This window comes from Neophocaena asiaeorientalis, unplaced genomic scaffold (assembly GCF_003031525.2).
Source record: "Neophocaena asiaeorientalis asiaeorientalis breed wild unplaced genomic scaffold, Neophocaena_asiaeorientalis_V1.1 scaffold589, whole genome shotgun sequence".
Classification (NCBI taxonomy): Eukaryota; Metazoa; Chordata; class Mammalia; order Artiodactyla; family Phocoenidae; genus Neophocaena; species Neophocaena asiaeorientalis.
This window is the reverse complement of record NW_020172683.1, coordinates 1,405,154-1,422,504: the sequence shown is the minus strand read 5'-3', so window position 1 is coordinate 1,422,504 and position 17,351 is coordinate 1,405,154. Positions and strand designations below refer to the sequence as shown.

Here is a 17,351-nt window from a genome sequence, read left to right as displayed (position 1 = left end):
CCGCAAAAAAAAAAAAAAGAAAAAAAAAAAGAATACATATAGAAAAAACTGAGAGAATACACATCACTATGCTAATGGTGGTTATATCTGAGTGGTAGGATTAAGAGTGATGCATAAATTTTATACCAATAAAATTGTGATAAAAATGACTTCAACAGACAGCAAGCTAAGGTTACATGGAATATTTAGGAGAGTCAATTGACTTAAGAAAGTCAATTCTAATAGGGCAGAGAGAGTATCAGTGTTGAAGTGAATTGAGAGGTTCGGACAGGCTAGGAGGGTGAGTGGGAGGGTAGACTGTGTGTAATACATTTCTGGATGTCATATTGTCCAGTCACCCCCTTTACTGTTTTGGATGTTGTTCTGAACATTTCTCAAGTACCGTGTGTGTGCACATGTGTGTGTCTTGCAAATATTCCACTCTAAACTCTAAAGTTTATTGTAGGCCAGAACCTTGTCTCCATGTATTTATTATTCTCCTAACCACCAGAGGGCCTGTCCAGTCCCCAGTGCTAGGTAAACAATGAATGTCTGCCATATTGAGTTCTGCTTTTTTTTTTTTTTTCTGTACGCGGGCCTCTCACTGTTGTGGCCTCTCCCGTTGTGGAGCACAGGCTCAGCGGCCATGGCTCACGGGCCCAGCCGCTCCGCGGCATGTGGAATCCTCCCGGAAGGGGGCACGAACCCGTGTCCCCTGCATCGGCAGGCGGACTCTCAACCACTGCGCCACCAGGGAAGCCCGAGTTCTGCTTTTGTTTATTCTCTTTCTTAAAGATTGTTTGAGCTAAAGATTATTCCAGCTGTTAAGAAATTCCTCCCCCACCTCTGGCACTATATTGGCTCATGATCTTCCTTCAGTTATGTTTCTTATTCTTTTGCCATCTGACTGTAAGCAGGCAGAGAATGCCAAGCCCATAGCAGGTGACAATCGGCAAGAACTGGTCATCACAGCTGGCGTGGAGAATGGAATGTGCTCCCTTCGTAGAGGCTATGGCCCTGAAAAGAAGGTTTGAATTTTCATGATTCAGACCGTTGACTCTAGCACCTTCCCACCACCTGGATGGTGCATGAAGAGTTGACCTTAACTCCAGTCTTAATACCATATCCCTTGCCAGGATTCCTAAGCTAAGCCTATCAGTGCATAGCATTTCATGGATGACAATTACTGTTTAAGAAGTGGGAACGTTATGAAGGGAAAAATTAAGTTCAAAGCTCATGAGTGGCAGGCTCTCTTTCATTTTCTCTTTCCAGAAATGAATAAGGAAACATGTAGCCTATTTTCTACTACTGAACGACTTATATCCTTAATGAAGCTGACACTGTTATCAAAATAGAGAGACAAAAAGAAACCTGGATCCTTGATCACGTTGTTGAACTGCTAGATCAACCAATTCTGACATACACTTCCAAGCATGTGAGCCAATAAATGTGCTTACTTTTGAAGCCAGTTTGATTTGGGTTTTCTGTTACTTGCATGTAAAAGCACCTTAAGTGTTTAACTGCCTAAAGACTTATTAAAATGAAAGGGTGTGATGTCTATTTTTTTCTCCAAACAACCAGTCTAATAATTTTAAGAAGGGAAAGAAAGTTTCTTTGGTATTCCTTGTTTTTGTGAATCAATTATGGTTCCTTGTGTCCAAAGGCACATTTTCCTAAAGAAATGTTCTTGATTCACTTAGAGTATGGTTAACAGTTGGAAGCAATTCAGCTCCACAAGTCTTGATTACATACTACTCTTTGCCCTGCATTATGCTAGGCACCAAGGTATATGCAAAGTGATTCTGAACAAGATATGACTCCTTTCTTTAAGAAACCTAAAATCCTTTGGAAATCAAATGTAATATAAGGAACTTGAGCTTTGTTGTCATATATTCAGTTTCAAATCTTGTGCTGCCTATTATATGTCTGGCATTATACATATGCTGTCTCATTTAATCTTCGCATCAACCGTTAAGGTCATTATTTATGAATGAGGAAATTAAGTTCAAAGAGGTAACTAACTTTCCCAAAGTGACTTGTCAGACATAATGGCGCTGGGAAATGAATGCAGGACTGAGTCCAAAACCAGAGAGGTATGACCAATGTTTAGGTGGAATCTGAATGTGCCATTAATAGGCAAGCACCCCAGACAGCCAATTTATGTCTATTGTAGTTCTTCTGTCTTGGAGATATGCTCTGAAGTCAAAGGTGGTGATGTTGGTCTTGTAAGGGCAAAAAACCCCCCTCAAACCAGGCAAAAGCTCCATCTGATGGCAATTAGGGCAAAAGGCAAGAGCATTAAACAAGATGTTTTGGTAATTCATCCATTCAATGAAGATTTATTATACCTAATATATGACAGGCATTGTGCTAAACACAATGAAGAATACAAAGATTCACGAGATCTAGTTTCTGCTCTGAAAGAGCTATGGCCTTTTAAGTAACAATAGCTGCCCTGTATCATATGTCTACTAACTGCTAGGCATTTTTCATAAACTATCTGTAATCCTTAAATGGCAATGCAATGTAAGTATTTTTGTTCCCATTCTATGGATGGGGAATCTGAGGCTTTGAACAACTAGACCCAGGTCATACAAGCAAAGTCAAGATTTGAGAGCAAGTCTGACCCCAGAGCTTGTGTTCTCAGCCACACATATCTGAAGTCTAAACTTGATTGAGAGAAGCAACATCCAATAGGTCTTCTTTTTTATTCTCCTCTCCTACCATCTAACTCTCATTCCCCGCTGCACTGAGTGCCTACCAAAGTGCTAAGTTCACTTAGGGACTCAGTGAATTCATATCATGTGTTTCCAGCTCTGTAATAGAACTCTATCATCTTCTCCTGATGCTGTCAAATGACTGATCTTGAGAAATCTGAGGTCTGAGCATTATGTTTCAAGTTCAGTTGGCCATAATACGAACTCTTGCTTCTAGTGTAGAATTGGTTGTATTATTTAGAGTCAACAAATACATTTTAAACATTTACTATATATGCTAGGCACTTCCACACATGTTGTTTCATGACTTCCATTTTGCAAATAATAAATTCAAAGCTGTAGAAAAATTGTTCAAGATCGCTCAAATTGTAAATAAGTCCAGGATTCAAATTCCAGTTCTCTCTGTCCAGTATAGTTTTATGCATATATCCAAGTTTTTAATATATTTTCAAGGATATGTCCTAGTCACGTATAATTCTGCTATACCAGATGTGGATGCTGTTGGGTTTTGTATGGTGAGAACTACTTTTATTTAAAGCATTTACTCTCTTTCTTCCTCTCACTCCACTTCCATGATTGCTTTTGGAATATTTTATGTCTACACAACCTCTGCTTTTTTCCTTGGTGTCTCATAATTGCTGGTCCTGGCTCCAAGCTCTCTCCCATAACTATTCCCAGAGGCCATCCCTCACCATGCTACTGTCTGTCTATCAGTTAAGTTTTCATGAGAAACGTCTCCTTTGTGGCATTTACCAAAGGAAAAACAAATCTCCCAAGCTTCTCTAAATAGCACAAAGTAATGTTTTTCTCATAGTCTTTAAAAAAATTTTTTTTTCCTTTTTTTTTTTTTTTTTTTTTTCAACTTGTATGACTTGCTTCATCAGTAGGACCTAGATAGCTTGCCACATGAAAACTTTTAAGTAAACTTTCTACAAGCCTTTGGTGTGACTGAGACAGAGATTTGCCCTCCTTAGCCCCAGGTAATCTCTTGGGAATAGTTTAGTATTTTCAGAAAGAAGAAAATATCAAAATAATGGGTGAGATTTATTTAAAAAAATGATGTTTATGATAAAACTCAATAGAGGTAAGGAGCTCATTTGGGTAAGACCACACTGGTTCTTATGTATGTTGCCTTATGAAGTTCTCGGCAACAAATTAGATCTTTCTACATTTCTTCCATAAACCCATCCTGCTTGAAGGCTTCAGTGTGGTGACCCTTGAATTGAACTGGAAGAGGGAATTTAAATAGGAAAAGAGCAGGAGTCACCCACTGCTACATTTAGAAGCTGTTAAGTGTTTTGGGAGTTCAATCAAGAGAAAGTTGGAGCAAAGTAAGGGTAAGACTACTCTCCACCTGTGGAAAAGACATGTAGAAAAACAATGTCCTGGGCTTAATACCTTTCAGCAAACTAGTGAAGATATATGGACCAGAAATAATAGCTTCCCACCCCTCAAACTGGGTGAACTTGCTCTGAATTTTAAAGAGCAGAGTTTTTAGCTAAGCAAGCAAGACATGAACTTCACCTAGTCAAGGAAGGCAGTCAACCACTGGGCAGACCAGCCATTGCCTGATAGCTGTCTCTCCACAGATTATGGAGAACCAGGGAAAGACAGCCAGAAAAGGATGCCCATTGCCAGCTCCACTCTCTTCCTCCCTCTAGACACCACCATTTCTTTTGCAATGCCTTAATTATCTTTGACACAATATTTCTGAACAAGAAACGACGCCAAGACTCAGTGGCTTAAAGGAACAATCTTTTTTTTTTCATGGGTCTGTGGATTGGCTGAGCTGGGAGTGAGACTGGGCTCAGCTGGGTGCGCCTGCTTCTTACTGCAGGTCTGTGGGCAAGCTGGGGTGGCTCTGCTCCATATGTCTCTCGTCATCCTGGAGTAGAGAGCTAGCCAAGCCATGCTTCTCTCATAGAAGGAGCAGAAGCAAAAGGAAGCATGTAGCAGCATGTGAGGCCTCTGAAAACCTAGCTGTGGAACTGGTCCCTATCACTCCTACCCATGTGGTCAAAGCAAGTCATGTGGCCAAGCCCAAAGTCTAAGAAGCAGGGAAATTCGCTCCACCCACAATGAGCTTGTGGCAAGTGTATATAGATGCAGGGAAAATGGAAGGATTGGGGTCAATTTAGTCTACAAACCTGAATCACCCCAACCCTAAAAAAAGATGCTTTACATGAAGAATTTGAACTTCCTTTATTAAAATGATTTTTCTTCCTCACTCTTTACATTATTATCAAGGTTCTAAATCCCTTCCACTTCTCCCTTGGCCAGAGTCCAGAATTCTCTCTTCTCTTCATTTCCTGCCTCAAATTGGAAACTTTCTCCCCTTATTGCTTATCAAAGTATGATCACTTTTTGTGCTGTATTTTCTTCATAATTCTTTGGGAACCAATCCGTATAGCATCTTATTGAACAAATAATATTAATATTTGTGGTACTGCCTGTTTCCTCCCCATAAATAATAAAGGAGATAGGGTGTGTGCACACACATGCACGCACACACCCACAAACTACGGAGAGCAGTCAAAAAGAGGAAAAGTTAATTATTGGGTGGGGTTAATCTGAATGACTTCATGGAGAATTTGAATACTGAGTATAGTTTTGAAGGAAATTACCAAGCTTCTTAAGGGCTTAATTACTCAAAAAAATTTTTTAATAGTCCAAAAATCCAATTGCAACATCCTACTCACTATCCATGTGATGAGGAAATAGATGTGTGGACTGATTAGTATTTTGCTCTTGTACTTGTTACTCACCACAAGCCTTTGTCCAGCCTTCTCAAGAACAGAGACCATTAGGGTAAAGGCAAGTGAGTGAGAGTAGGGATAGCTCACACCTAACCCATCGCCACAACCAGACAGAGCTTAGAGCCCATGCAACTTTCGGGCGGTGGTGGTCAGTGGTACGGTTCGTGAGTGTCCTCTGTGTCTCTCTCCCCATGTGTGCACACATGTGTGTACATATAATAAAAAGTAAATTTATGCCGTGCTTGTTGATTAATTAATACCAATCGATGATCAATAAATTGTATCATATCTGCCAGATTGTTGTTCTCATCATTAGGAACTATTAGTACATCCAAAAGTATATGTGTTTGAGTCACTAAGGTGATGTATTGTACAGTTGCTTTACTATTCTGTTTCTAAACCCAAGTTTAAGGTAATAGGGTAGAAGCCTCTTCTTGGGTGAAGTACCCCTATTCAGTGTTTCTATGCCACCCTGACTACCCTTTATCATAGCATTTACCATCCTATATTGCAATTGTTCCCTTGTCTTTCTATCCACCATTTGATCATAAGCTCTAGGAGGGCAAGTAAACAATTGTATCTGTTCATCGTTTTATCTCCTGGTACAGTACCTGTCATGTGTTAGATGCTCAATAAATAAGAAAGTATTTATTCAGAGAAATAAACACCGTTCCAATATATTAAAAAAGGACAAGTGAAGCATTTTGTAACTTGCCAAAGTTATATAACTTCTTATAATTGTTATAATCTCCACTAAAATTACCTAATGAGAAAAATTACAATAAGCAAACCCCAGATTATGAATGTACCAGCCCAGGCAATCTGATGAGTTTGCATATTATCTAATTTGGGGGTTTTATGTATAGATCTCAACATGAATGTATTCAGTGTATACATGACAACATGGGCTACAGGGCATATACACATGCTTCATGGCGGGGGGGCAGGCCTGTACCCACTGCCTACACACGGACAGACAACCACAATAGGGACAGATAAGCTTGGAGTTAACATTGAGATGGTTTCACTATGAAAGCTCCTCAAAGTTGTAATATAGGACTGAGATTCAAGTGCAAAATAAAATACAAGTCTTACCAGAAGGGGAAAAAAGCAGTTTTTCTCTGCATTAAAAAAATGAGAAGTCTTTTTTATTTTCCCCCTGAATGATAGGACCATAATGATTCAATTTCTTTTGCACCAATCGGCATCAGCCGTGAGATCCAGACCTGGCACATGGAAATTTCAGCCTTAAGTCAAATATTATTTCAAAGTTAATGACAAAATCTATTTTTGCAGTGGTCTTGTTTAAAATATTTCCCCTTAATACTCTTGAAATGCTGTAATTGAAAGCAGTTATTTGAGATGCCAGTGCATACTTCTTTAATTATGTCCTGTACCATCTGTTTCCAATGAAAGGGCAGTATCTGTTTGCAGTTACCAATCTTATGAAAAACAGGCTTGTCCCGAAATAGATTGGAACTAAAACCAGAAAGCATTTCTTTCAGAGGCATCCTTTCAAGCCAATTAACTTTAATCATTATAGAAATGTTTATTTCCCATCTTAGTCTCTCTTCACATGTAAATTCCTTCAGGGGAAAAGATCCCTTTTTGTGACTGTTTGAATAGTTCCAATTTGGGTTAATCAGAACCTGCTGGCCTGTTTATTTTCCTATTGTGAATGCTGGCAGATTTCTTGATGAAGGAGGCACAGAGTCCCCAAGGGGAGCAGATCTAGAAAAGCAGCAGATACACACCTACTGGTCAGAGAAAGTTCGCTTAACCTCCAGGGTTCCATGCTTGACTCCATGTTGTCTTCTAGGGTGGGGACCAATGAAGTGATTTGATAGGTGGGAAACCAGGACTCCTAAGTTGCATCAGGATGAAGCCCATCTCCCCAAAGGAGCCAGACATTCTCTTAGACCACACACTCACATGTCATTCTCATACAAGCTGTAAGAAAGCTTGGTGACCTTGCAAAATGCAACATCTGTGGTGGTGGCTTATAAGTGGCATCACACTACCTAGGGAAGAGTTATTTCTAAATTGCTCTGTTCTTCAGGGAAATTTTCAATCCACAGGTCAAAAAAATGGTTCATGGCATGTTTTTGGATGTTATTATTAAGTAGCTTCGTTTGTCCATCAGAGAACTTTGACTGATTTGTCCACTGATATATCCCAAATACCTACAACAAACAGTACCTGGGACAAATAGATCCTCAGTGAATATTTGTTAAATTTATTCCCTCTTCTAGACCATAACAATATGTTAATATAAGACATAAAATCTCTGCTCTTATGATGTCTCGGAGATGAAAACAGAAGGGTCAAAGACAAGACATATTGACCATAAGCATCTTAAAGATAGAACAACAAGATCATCTCTGTGCCTAGAAGGTATCTGATGCAAAGGGTCTCGGTCAGAGTTGGTGTTTATTAAATATTTGGTTAATTTAGCTCAGCAAGCGTATGTGTCTTGGCCAACACCTAAAAAAGCTACCATTTACTGAGCCTTTAATAAGTTCCATTCACTGTGATGAATGTTTTATACACATGAGCTCCTATGGTCCTCAAAACAAACAAATAGACACCCTGTGAAATAGATATAAACTATTTCCAATGTTTAGATGCAGAGCTGAAGCTTATGTATGGACAGTAATTTAGTGAGATTGAGCAGTTAGTAAATGCTAATCTGAGATTAAGAATTCAGGTCCATCTTAGTTGAAAGTCGATATTCATATGAGCTCTCTATTTTCTCACATGCAAAGCTCAAAGTGTCCAGGAAGGCCTCCTTCTAACACACCAAAGCTTAGGGATTTCATGGTCACATATTTTAAAAATCTGAAACCATGCTATCATTTGGGAAACAACAATTTCCATTCCCATTTCTCCCTTGAAGTTTCTGGAGTTGTACATTGACTGGACCTCCTAATAACAACATCCTTCAACTTTAGCTTCCTGAGCATCTGTAGCTTTTGGATCTTATGGGCTCCATCCAAGCAGATATTTTCCTTGTTTCCCAAGAATCATGAGGGTAAGTAATATATTTTTTTCTGTTTGGAATTGAAATGTTATCCTGTCACGTTGGATGAACTTGGCAGGCTTGAATTAAAAAAACCACCCATATATCCCACGCTCTCTTCCTCTGATGATTTAAATGGAAGTGTAACAAAATCCCTTAAACCTTCATAATTTAATCCCATCCCCAACTTTTCAGAAAGCCATCAGAGTTCCTGTGGGACTGTCCAGTGAGAGGCAGTACAGGATGATGCAACAATGGGAAATGTGGAGGGACGTGATGGAAAGTTGGGAAAGAGAACAGAGACACCCTAATTATGCAGTGGCTGAGCATCTTCACATAGTCACGCTAATGAGTGGCTTCTGATACTGTGTGGTCAAGGAGGAAGCTGGCCTCCATGTTCTTGAGCCTGACATTCAGGAGCTATGACTCATGCTGGATCTGTAGCAGACTAACTAGTTATGAACAAACTACTAGCACTACCTCTACATTAGAGTTGCTATGATCTATTTGTCAACTGTTCATTTATCACTTAATAATATCAATCACCACTTCTCAGTCTTCATGCACAGTGTACTAGATGTTACCCTAGCAGCAAGTGAGATGTATCTTTATTCAGAAATGTCACATTTAAGTTCATTAAACACACACATACATAAATATGGGATGAAGATAAGAGCTCCCTCAAAGAAAATAAGAATGTCAGAGTACAGGTCTTTTGCCTCCTTAGGCAGGTTTATTCCCTGATAAAAGAAACTGAAGATGACACAAAGAGAAGGAAAGATATGCCATTTTATTAGATTGGAAGAATCAATATTGTTAAAATGACTATACTACCCAAGGCAATCTACAGATTCAATGCAATCTCTAACAAATTACCAATGGCATTTTTCACAGAATTGGAACAAAAAATTTTACAATTTGTATGGAAACACAAAAGGCCCTGAATAGCCAAAGCAATCCTGAGAAAGAAAAATAGAGCTGGAGGGATCAGGCTCCCTGACTTCAGACTATACTACAAAGCTACAGTAATCAAAACACTATGGTACTGGCACAAAAAGGGACACATAGATCAATGGAACAGGATAGAAAGCCCAGAAATAGACCCATGCACTTATTGTTGTTTAACCTATGATAAAGGAGGCAAGAGTATACAATGGAGAAAAGACAGTCTCTTCAATAAGTGGTGCTGGGAAAACTGGACAGTCACATGTAAAAGTATGATATTAGAATACTCTCTAACACCATATACAAAAATAAACTTGAAATGAATTAAAGACCTAAATATCAGACCAGATACTATAAAACTCCTAGGCAAAACACAATTTGACATAAATTTCAGCAACATCTTTTTGGATTCATCTCCTAGAGTAATGGAAATAAAAACAAAAATAAACAAATGGGATCTAATTAAACTTAAAAGCTTTTGCACAGCAAAGGAAACCACAAACAAAACAAAAAGACAACCCACAGATTGGGAGAAAATATTTGCAAATGATGCAACTGACAAGGGCTTAATTTCCAAAATATACAAACAATTCATAAAACTCAATATCAAACAACCCAATCAAAAAATGGGCAGAAGACCTAAGTAGACATTTCTCCAAAGAAGACATACAGATGGGCAACAGATACATGAAAAAATGCTCAACATCACAAATTACTAGAGAAATATAAATCAAAACTACAATGAGGTATCACCTCACTCCAGTCAGAATGGCTATCATCAAATAGTCTACAAATAAATATATACACACATATACAATGGAATATCATTCAGCCATAAAAAAGAGTGAAATAATGCCATTTGCCACAACGTGGACAGACATAGAGATTATCGTACTAAGTGAAGAAAGACATAACAGTATGGTGGGTCCTTAAAAAACTAAAAATAGAACTACCATATGATGGAGTTACCAGCAACCCCACTCCTGGACATATATCCAGTGTGGGGGAGGGATAAATTAGGAGGATGGAATTAACATATACACACTACTATGCACTACTATGTATAAAGCAGATAACCAGTAAGGACCTACTGTATAGCACAAATACTCAATATTTTGTAATAACGTATAAAGGAAAAGAATCTGAAAAAGAATCTATCTATTTATATCTGAATCACTGTGCTGTATACCTGAAACTAACATGACATTGTAAATCAACTATACTGCATTAAAAAGAAATAAATTAAAAAAAAGAATATCAGGATAGGGCAAAAGTCAGTGTGTTAAAATGAAAAAACTAATAATTAACAATAACAAAATTAATATTTATTTAGTTTCTACTGTGTGCCAGGCGCAATGCTAGAAGTTCCATAGTAACTTTATAAGAACCCCTTTGAGATGAATATTCTTATCTATATTTTACAAATGAGAAAATTGAGACTCAAAGAGACTAACATTAGGTTCCAGAGCTAGTAAACGATAGAAGCAGAATTCAAACCAGCTCTTCCTGACTCCAAAACCTCTGCTCTTTCCATATCAATGCAGTTTGTCTAAAGGATCATTAGTAGAGAATGTGGTACAGAAAATTTTGTCCTCAAAATTTCATTCATAGTGGATAACACAGATGGAGGTGGCAGAATTAGAGAAGGAAAAAATGCATTTAAGAAATAAAATCTTATACTTCACAAATTTCCATGTCCTTTGAAGTCTTGAAAACGATTTTTATGAATCAATTTAAAAATTTCCTGTGATAAGTGGAAATTTTAAATATATGCACTTAATACTTATGGGAGCAATGAAATGAAGCATTGAAATTGCACCATCCTGAGCTTCCCTATGTAATCATGCCTCCATCGTTCAAGCTCCTGAGATTTAGTCCAATGGCAACAATGAAAACAGTCAACATGCCTGGTTACGATTCTCTCCAATATCACCCTTTAGGTCACTTTAAACTTGAGCCTTGTCATCCTGTTTTACTGATCTACAGGGAGTGTCCATTGTAACACATCAATGAGGAATCTCCAAACATTACCAAGACTGTCTTTTGGTTTTACTGAAGATGGTGGCAGAAGCAATGGCATCAGTTTTCCTATTCAGTCATCATAATCATTATCGCCAAATTAATATGCAAGTCATTTTGGGGGCTCTATATATTAGCTACAAAATTTCTATGCAGTAAACATGGTTTATATATAAATTGTAAATTTATCCAACTAATTTGTTGAAATAATTCCAATGAATTGGAACTGCTAGGACTAAGGATATCAAAAATTTATAGTTTTGAGTCCACACTAGATTTTCCCCTACTATATAGACAGGACCTCATTAATCTTGTCCCCCAGTGTTTATGTGGGTATGTTTCCTAAAACTGTACAAATGTTAAATATTTAATCTTTGGTAATATGATATTACAAAGAAATTGCTTTTCTTCTGTTACTGTTAAGCTCAGTCATCTTCATATATGCTTAATCCTTACTAGTCACTTGTGCTATTTCATTTTCTTCTGTTTTTTTCATTTCCCTTGGTATACCAATGTCTTTGTTACTGGTTACTAAGAACTCATTTATGACTAAGGATGTTAACCATTTGCCATGCAATGCAAATGAAATACCATATTTTATTGCCATCAATTTACTATGGTGTTTTGTACTTTGGTTGTGTACTAAAATAGAATCATGTTGTGTTTTTTAAAAAAAAGTAAATTTTGTTCTGTTAAGGAAGGAGATTGAGAAAATAGAGAAGTTAAAAGCTTACCATTGGATCCTGGAAATATTCCTGAGCTGGAAATTAAAGTTCTATTTTCTGCTGCTTCACTAATTAACTTTCTACTTGGGTGAAGTCACTTCACCTCTCTGGGCTTTAGTTTTATCATGTATTCTATCAAATTAAGGAGACGAATTTAATGCTGTTAAAGATTTCAGTGGGAAGTTTTGGTATCCAAATCTCACCCTACTCCTACCTCAGGGTTCTCTGCTGAAGGAGATATTTCAGCAAGGCTAAATAACCAAATGGGAAATAATATGCCAGCATTTCAGGAGTGGAGCTCCTTGATTAAGTCATTCTAGAGCATCTTTGACTTTGAGACTATATTGGGCCTTCCTTTCCCTACTCCCATCTAGCATGACTGGATCTGGGCAGCATATTCCAAATTTACGTAAATAACTAACCTCATGGGTAATAACAGACAACTTGTCTCAGCCATCCAAGTGCAAGGAAACATTAGGTCAAAGTGTGGGTGAACTTTCTCTTCTGAATGGACCAAGGCAGAAGTAGTGGATGGAAAAGAAGAAGAAGAGAAGAATAATCTCTCTCCTCCAAAAATGACTTCTAAGGTCATTCCTGGTATTAAGCGTCCATGGATTGATGAAGCCACTGCCTATTAAAAAACCAGGGCTAGGGCTTCCCTGGTGGTGCAGTGGTTGACAGTCCAATCGCCGATGCAGGGGACACGGGTTCGTGCCCTGGTCCAGGAAGATCCCACATGCCGCAGAGCGGCTGGGCCCGTGAGCCATGGCCACTGGGCCTGAGCGTCCGGAGCCTGTGCTCCGCAACGGGAGAGGCCACAACAGTGAGAGGCCCGCGTACAAAAGACAAAACAAAACAAAACAAAAAAATCCCCCCAAACCAGGGCTAACATATAATGACTATCATTCAAACTGAGACATGTAGTGAAATTGAGGATTATATATAAAGAAATGAGAATGAGGTTAAACGCAGAGTTTTAATCAGGACAATAGATATCAGAAGACAATGGCATAATATATTTAAAGTGTTAAAGGAAAGTCAGTAAACCTAGAATTTTTCAGTCAGCTTAACTATTATTTAAGAGCCAAGGGGGGAAACACAGTTTATCATACACAGTCTTTCACTGAAAAAGTTATCAGAAGATGTGCTTCATGACATTATCACCTTTTTTTTAATCATGAAGCACTATGTAGCATTATACCAGGTTAAGATGGAAAGGAGAAGCAGGGGTACAGGTTTTCCCTCTCAAAATACCTAAAAATGAACAAAAATATTTTGAAAAGGCCAAAACTATACATAATACATATGTTGTGTGTGTTTAATGAAGATAAATTGTTACATTATTAATATAGCTTACATGTGGTCCTACAGGTAAAGAGGATAGACTTAAAATTTTTTCATGTCCATTCCAAGGCCTGAGTAAAAACAACTTAAAGCATTGTGTTATCTGAATTTTACAGTTGTATGTATGTGTCTATGTATAAAATTATCTGTTTCTATAAAGGTAAATTGTACAATCCAATATAATTTATTTTAATCTAGTTCAAGTCGTTTATACCAATTCAGTCCAGGTCAGATCAGCTCACTTAAATTTAATTGAATACAACTGCTTGCTCTAATCTTGGTCCACTTTCATATTAGTATGAGAAAGTAAAAATCCAGCCCCAGATAATAGCTCTCTGTTGCCAGTGTTTGTTCTAGCCACCTTCCCAATTCCCCTTTACTCACTTGACTAGCTTTTTCCATTTCTCATCTTCTGAATCTTTGATCTTTTGGCTTTGTGGCCCTGATCCTATTACCTGCTTTAGATCTCTCTTTATTTTGACAACTTATTTGGACCAGTTTCTGTGTCCCATTAATTTTAGTCTGTTGACTTCTTATGATCCGTTCAAGTTTGATGACTTTGCAAGTCAAAATAAGAGACACTTGGTTAAAGACTAGTTTTAAAAAAAGTCACCAGACTATGAGACTATACGTTGACCTCCCCACAAATTTATAATGCACTACTGTGCACTGAGACATAAAATGGCAAAGAAAGACCATGTATATTGTGAACTAAAAAGACAATGATGCCTCAACTCGTTTACCTCTGTGCTTCTTTGTCCTTGATTCTTTATACCCATAGCTTCCCCTAACTGGATAGAGCCCAAAAGGCTAACCCAACCTAGAACTCTTTTTATGTGTGCCAATGCAATTCCCAAACGCATTGGGAGAGGCAGGCGCATAAATGAGGCCCAGCATCAGTCCAAAGTTCTAAAAATAAATAACTTTCCAAATAGTTCAAAGAGATAAAGAAGGCAGACAGGCTCTATATGGCTGGTAAAAAGTTGGCATCAAGGGCAGATGATGGATTTGAACTACAGTTTGCTGTATTTTTATGCTTTGAGTGACAGCATAAGTATCTTCCTGCTATTCTTGGCAAGGCAAAAACTCAAATTTTGCCTTTGGTGTTTTTTTCCTTACTTTATTATTTTTTAAACTGTGGTAATGCAAAACTGAGAAAAAGCATTAAGTCATCCTCTCTATTGCTCTGGCCAAAGAATTACTTCCTATGGTGTGTATTCTAGGACTTCTATGAACTAAACTAACCTTAAATTATGGTAATGTTTTCACTACTTTCTCTGGGACATGTCTCCCAAATCTAATTATTATTATGTATTAGATATTTATTTCTGATTCTGGTTTCCAAATTTTCTACTCATATTTCTCTGAGCTACATGTATATTATTCAGTAATCATAACATGGGGTTACAGCCTTCATATTAAGAAAGGCATTTAAGCATTTCCTCAGTTAATGTACTGAGAGTGGGGATAGGTACGTATAAGGGAGTGGGATGTTACAGAATCTCAGTGAGGACCTCTTAACCCGCAAGATGTGACATCTGTTTAAAGGTAATCATTGCATGTTATATTGAAAGGAAAATAAAACATCAAAAGATAGCTTGGTGGATGACTGAACTGGGACAGTTCCAGCTCTTCATTATAGTTGAGAGAGCCGTTCACCAACTATCAATAATTAGGCTCAGCCTTTATTGGATTCTCAAGCTGTTCTATAAGGTCTTTCTATTCTTTCTGTCAAACCTTGAACATTTTCCACTCCTGTGTGAGCTGAGATGGTTTTTTAGCTCACAGCTTCTTGATAGTTGTTCTTCCCCCAGAAGAACGACTGTACTTTGCCCAGCATTGTAGAATCTTGCCCTAAGCATGCACAGCTTATGATTTGGCTAACTAAAGTTTCAAGATAGATTTCTGGAGCTGATAAAAAAGATATCCACTTTGACACTTCTATTTAACATTTTACTGGAGATCTCAGCCAATTAAATAAGGCAAGGAAAATAAAGATATGCATGTTGGAAAGGAAGCTATAAAACAGTCTTTATTTCCAGATGATATAATCACGTGCATAGAAAAATCATAACTCCTCGATGTATTATAACTAATATGTAAATTCAGCAAGGTCACAGAATATAAGGCCAATATACAAAAATTTAACTTTAAGTCTAAATACTAACAACAAAATATGGAAAATAAAATTAGAAAAACAATATTTACAATAGCTTTGAAGAATATAATATACTTAAAGACAAATACAGTGGTATATATGTGAGACCTATGCATGCAAAACTATAAATACTGCTGAAATTAGAGTTAAATAAATGGAGAGATGTGCTATGTTCATAGAATGAAAGACTCGATAGTGTTATGATACCAATCCAGAAATAAACCCATACTTTTACAATCACCTGATTTTTTAACTAAGAATCCAAAGCAATTCAATGAGGGAAAGAAAGTCTTTTCAACAAATGGTGCTGGGTCAACTAGCTACCTATATGAAAATAAGTGAGCCTCACTCAACCTACACCTTACATGATCACACAAGTGATTATTTTGAAATGGATCACACAAGTGATTATTTTGAAATGGACCACAGACTCAAGTATAAAAATCAAGTATATATAGTTTCAAGAAGAAAACAAAGGAAAACACTTCCATGATGTTGGTGCAGGCAGTAATTTTCACTAACCATAAAAGAAAAAATGTGAAATCAACTTTATCAAAATTAAAACTTTTGGAAGATTCTGTTAAGATAATCTAAAGACAAACCACAAATTGGGAGAAAATATTGTGTGTGTGTATATATATATATATATATATATATATATATATATATGTGTGTGTGTATATATGTATATATATACGTATATATATGTATATATATATACGTATATATATACATGTATATATATACGTATATATATATAACTTTAAAAAAAAAGATTTGAACAGGCAGTTTACAAGGACAATATGCAAGTGGCCAATTTGTATATGAAAAAGTACAATGTACTCTACACCATCCATCATCAGAGAAAAGCAAACTAAAACCTCAATTAAATACTGATTGATACTCACTAGAATGGTTAACACTTAAAGACTGATAACACCAACTGCTGAGGAGCACATGAAATAATTTAACCTTTTATACAATGCTAGTGGGAATATTATATGGCAAAACCACTTTGGAAACATTCTGGCAGTCTTTCATAAAGTTAAATATATACCTATCTATGATCCAACTATGTCACTTTTAGCTACTTACCCAATATAAATGAAAGGATAAGTTTTAAAAAGGGAATGTTCAGAGGCTTCCCTGGTGGCACAGTGGTTAAGAATCCACCTGCCAATGCAGGGGACACAGGTTTGAGCCCTGGTCCAGGAAGATCCCAAGGGTTGCAGAGTAACTAAGCCCGTGCACCACAACTACTGAACTTGCGCTGCAGAGCCCACATGCCACAACTACTACAGCCTGCGCACCTAGAGCCCGTGCTCCACAACAAGAGAAGCTACCGCAATGAGAAGCCCGCGCACCACATCGAAGAGTAGCCCCTGCTTAGTGCAACTAGAGAAAGTCTGCGTGCAGCAACGAAGACCCAACGCAGCCAAAAATATAAATAAATAAATAAATTTATTTATTTATTAAAAAAAAGTGAATGTTCAAAGCAACTTTGTTCATAATAATTAAAAAGCTGAAAATAACGCAAATATCCGTTAACCGATGAATGAACAAACTGTGGTATATCCATGCACTGGAATACTACATACAACACGGCTGGACCTCAAAAAAACAATTATGCTGAGTTAAAGAAGCCAGATACAAATGAGTATAGTTTGATTTCATTTAATAATGTGATTA

The 17,351-nt window shown here is 37.3% G+C and overlaps 1 protein-coding gene across 1 annotated transcript in view; it reads left to right on the top strand.

Annotated features, from left to right (window-relative positions):
• The first annotated feature begins 860 nt into the window (after nucleotides 1-860).
• MROH9 (maestro heat like repeat family member 9) overlaps nucleotides 861-17,351 on the top strand; it is a 119,797-nt gene continuing 103,306 nt past the window's right edge. Inside the window, exon 1 of the mRNA XM_024739842.1 lies at nucleotides 861-1,007. Coding sequence (XP_024595610.1) covers nucleotides 861-1,007 — 147 coding nt within the window. The remainder of the gene's footprint in view (nucleotides 1,008-17,351) is intronic.